Source organism: Phoxinus phoxinus (genome assembly GCF_949152265.1).
Source record: "Phoxinus phoxinus genome assembly, chromosome: 10".
NCBI classification, from domain to species: domain Eukaryota; kingdom Metazoa; phylum Chordata; class Actinopteri; order Cypriniformes; family Leuciscidae; genus Phoxinus; species Phoxinus phoxinus.
The window spans coordinates 19,330,257-19,334,272 of record NC_136885.1 but is presented as its reverse complement, the minus strand read 5'-3'; the positions used below and the strand labels follow the sequence as shown (position 1 = coordinate 19,334,272).

The window sequence follows — 4,016 nt, the reverse complement described above, 5'->3', positions numbered from 1 at the left end:
GGCAAGGGGGGCAATTTTACAGCTAGTGTTTATATATATATATATATATATATATATATATATATATATATATATATATATAAAGTAATTGAATCGTCTGTGAATGTAGGCTAAATGTAAAAAAAAAAAAAAAAAAAAAAAAGTTAGAAAATGATCGTGGCAACGCATAGGCCTAAATCAATCATAAAATTAAGAATAAATGCGAATATATAGCCAGCCAAGAGAAATCTGAAATTCAAACCGCGCGGATCACACACTAAGTTAACGTCTTTAACGTTAACGTTACATAAGCAAACAATAACAAAAAAACTTTTACGTTGGTGATAAGCTATATACATTTATAAAAATGAATAATAATACTTTATCGACACATGCATAAGTCCGAAATCGATAGAAAGCGAACGAGCAGCAGATCGCAACCACGCATTTAAGATTTATGACTAAAACTTTTGAAACCCTTCGTTTAGGTTAATTGTAGGCTACATTTATAGTAGCCTAAGATAAAAGTAGGCTATAAATGATCATTTTAAATAAATAAAAACTACAACAAGAACGTTTAAGCCTGCACGGAAACAAAGACACATTAGCCTACGTTAGCTGTCAGTTGTAACAGTCAAACATGTTAAAACATGGATGTTGATGTGCCTTTAATGGCTGCTCGATCTGACAGTCACACAATGATACTCACACACAGACACAGTCAAGTATAGATATATACTTTATTAATTCTCTCTGGTAAAATAAAATTACAAAATAATTTCAACTTCAAACGGCACCTCCCTTTTCTATAATTAATATTAATAAAATCGTTATTTATACAGCAATCATAATTTCCGTGACGAATGAGAAGAATGCTATTGTATAATCATAATAAATATGAGCTAAAACTGCGTTAGTAATTATTAATAGTAAAAAACCGAGCGATACAAAGCTAAGTTTCAGTAATAGCATACTGTACAATATTCCAAGCGGATGTAATTCAGTATTCCGGCCACAGGATGTCACTATTAGTCAGTTTTCGAAATGGTCTCACCATTGAAATGGGGTTAGAAGTCTCTTATTCCAACACCATTATAATAGAAGCAATTCCACTAAGAAAATGACTATAATCACTCATTCTACAGTTATTTCCGTGTGAGCAGCTGTTCCACCTTGATGGGGTGGTTTTTATAATGTATCGACTGGCTTCAGCGTCGCTCTTCGAAATAATGCTTTGCTCAAATGGCTGTTAGTCTCTTGCAGACTGTAAAAAGTGCTGTCCAGCTCTCTATGATGATTTGCCATCATAACATTCTTGGGCGCTGATTATTTATACTCTCTCTAATCCCAACCACCCCGATCCCTTGTTTTGCAACACACACCTCAGTTAATTTCAGTCAACTATAGACAAAGCACTTTGGTAGCAAAGACGGAATTAGAGAAAGTGTATGTATGAGTGTCCATGCATGTCAACATGTCTGAGTCAGTCTCTTCTAAAATGTATACATTCATGGTAACAGTAAAGGACGTCCTTCTTTTGGACTACATGAAATATGGCAGTTTTGTCATAGGGTTTTTGTGCAAATGTTAGCATCTCCTCCATTGTGATATATTCTGTGGCGTTAAGCTGCGTAATGCTCGTAGTTACAGTGCATCGTATGAGTATGCGTGTATATGGTTATGTCTTCACTTCTCTTCATTACGACTGATCATCCATCTCTCCAGCCTGGAGGGAACTTCCCGCACCAGTGCTCTCAGCAACTGGAGCTGCTGGTGTTGGGACTGTCCTCGGTGGGCTGAGCCGGGACGGAACCAGAGCCGGAGCCGGAGCCGGAGGGGGGGTTGGCTAGAGGCAGGCTGGCAGCGGTGGGTGAGAGCACAGAGGGCACAGTGGGGCTCAGGACCTTGGCATCGCGCTCACGCAGCAGTTGAATGAGTGCGGCATGCTGGGAGCTGAGCGTGGCCGACAAATGAGCGGGCAGAGCGTTAAAGCCGGCCGTCAGCTGCTCCACCCGCTGCTCCAGACTTAACATCTGCCTCTCCAGATCCTCACTGCGGTCATTCAGCTCAGACATCAGTTCATACATGACGCTCTGCATCTATGTGGAGAGAGAATGACAGTGTAGTTAGACAATACTGAGGTAAAGTAAAGGAAGGGGAAAAGAGTACAAACACTAAACGAGATCATGAGAAACATGATAACATGAGTAGAGATAAAGTTAACATGGTGTAGACACTGGATATTACTTCTTAAAGGGTAACTATATTTGTGTAAAAGCAATATTAGAAAGGAAACGCCACTTTTAAGATTGACCGTATTTTCATTTTCGGTCAAAATGCCTTTTGAATGGGAGAGCTAGGGGCACTCCAATGATAGCATCAAAATCGCTATTTTTGTTGTTCACACCAATAACGATAACTATAAAATTTTAATAATCATTCTAATTGTATGAGAACAGGAAAGTTCACACCATAACTATAACGATAACAACACAAAAGAACGATATAATTGGAAACACTTCCAGAATTATTTTTTTCCAGCTAATGAACAATAAGAACATTTGTGAACAGTGGGCGTTATATACCAGAATAGAGTTTGCTAAAACAAGTAGCTATTTGGTTATTGAATAGCATTAATCAATATGACATCAATGGAAAAGGAAAACAGAGAAAGAGCAAGTTATTATATTTTGATGAAAGATTATGATGACAAACAATTATTTTTAATAGAACCAGGAATGTGCATTAAGTAAATAGGGTCCATTTTGATTTAATCTGTATTATCTTGGTTTCTTTGGCTAGACAGCAATACAATTAAATGGAGATTAAATGGAGACTTTTGCTTGGGTCTTCAGCTTCTTCAATTTTTCTTGAGAAAAAAAGATAAAAAAAGATCCAAAAGTTTCTTCTTTCGAGTTTCTCTATGATATCTTAAACTGTGGACTAAATCGGCAATCAAATATTTTTCTAGGACTAAATCATCTGAACTATGAAATTCATATTAATTGTATAGCTCTAAAGTCATACTGTGTCTGAACAATTGTTTCATTTGTGTCCCATGCTCTGTTTATTCTCAGGAATTTTAAAGACAAAGTTGATACTTTAATAAAATGTAACTTATCTCCAACAGGTCTCCCAAGCTTTGCAAGGGCACTATCTGAGCAATAAAATGATCCTTACAGTATTCTATAGAAAATATACTTTAAATACTTTAATAGGAAAAACAGAACACTTAGAATTCAGATAAAAATCTTCTTAATTACTATTTTTGGATTCTAAAAATCCTTAAAACCTACAGTAAATACATTATATAGTTACTTCAGAAGCAAAATATTAAGACTTGTTTTCAGATAATTATATCTTGAATAAAGTTTATTTTTCTTGGTCTTTTAGAAATTTTGTTTCTGTCTTTAGGCATGGGTCTAGTCAAATTTGAGGAATAAAACTTACCAGACAGGCTCACTGAAAACAAGTGTTAATATCTTATACAATTAGATACCCACACACGACATGTACACTGTACAACATCTTCAAATTTCTAAAGATAAATTGGTGCACAGTGCAGGAACACACAACACTCTCTTTCACACAAAAAAAGCACAAAATAAATAAAAACACTACACTCAGTTACATTCAGAAAAAAAAACCTCAAACAGGCACACACCGCCATCATGAAAAATATCTTGAATTGCACACTATGAATGTCACTCTTCAGCTTCCTGTCTCTCTCCCCTCCCACCCTCTACCTCTCCCCGTCTCCTCGCTCCCACTGTCATCCCTGCTTTAACACTTGTTCAGGTTGCTAGGAGACACAAAGCCACAGAAACAAACGGGTCATCATGGAAACAGTTGAGTTGAATGCTGAGATATATTTAGGAAAGCAAAGGTATGTGTGTGTCACCGGGCATTATGTGTTTTCGTCGACGTACTTGCAGCATTAGGCATTATAAAGTGTTTGTGTGTATGAAGGTATGATAAAATTGCAGGAAAGGGAACACAATGTCATCGAAAGTGTGTGTGGGTGTCTACTGTTTCCT

General features: G+C 36.7%; 1 protein-coding gene across 3 annotated transcripts in view; it reads right to left on the bottom strand.

Annotated features, from left to right (window-relative positions):
* Positions 1-701: 701 nt before the first annotated feature.
* kcnn3 (potassium intermediate/small conductance calcium-activated channel, subfamily N, member 3) overlaps positions 702-4,016 on the bottom strand; it is a 64,215-nt gene continuing 60,900 nt past the window's right edge. For 2 of the 3 annotated variants that reach the window (XM_079626000.1, XM_079625998.1), the window contains one exon: positions 702-2,078. In XM_079626000.1, coding sequence (XP_079482126.1) covers positions 1,734-2,078 — 345 coding nt within the window. In that variant the 3' untranslated portion in view covers positions 702-1,733. Of the gene's footprint in view, positions 2,079-3,735; positions 3,782-4,016 lie in introns of those variants that run through there. The other variant, XM_079625999.1, reaches the window with a different exon arrangement.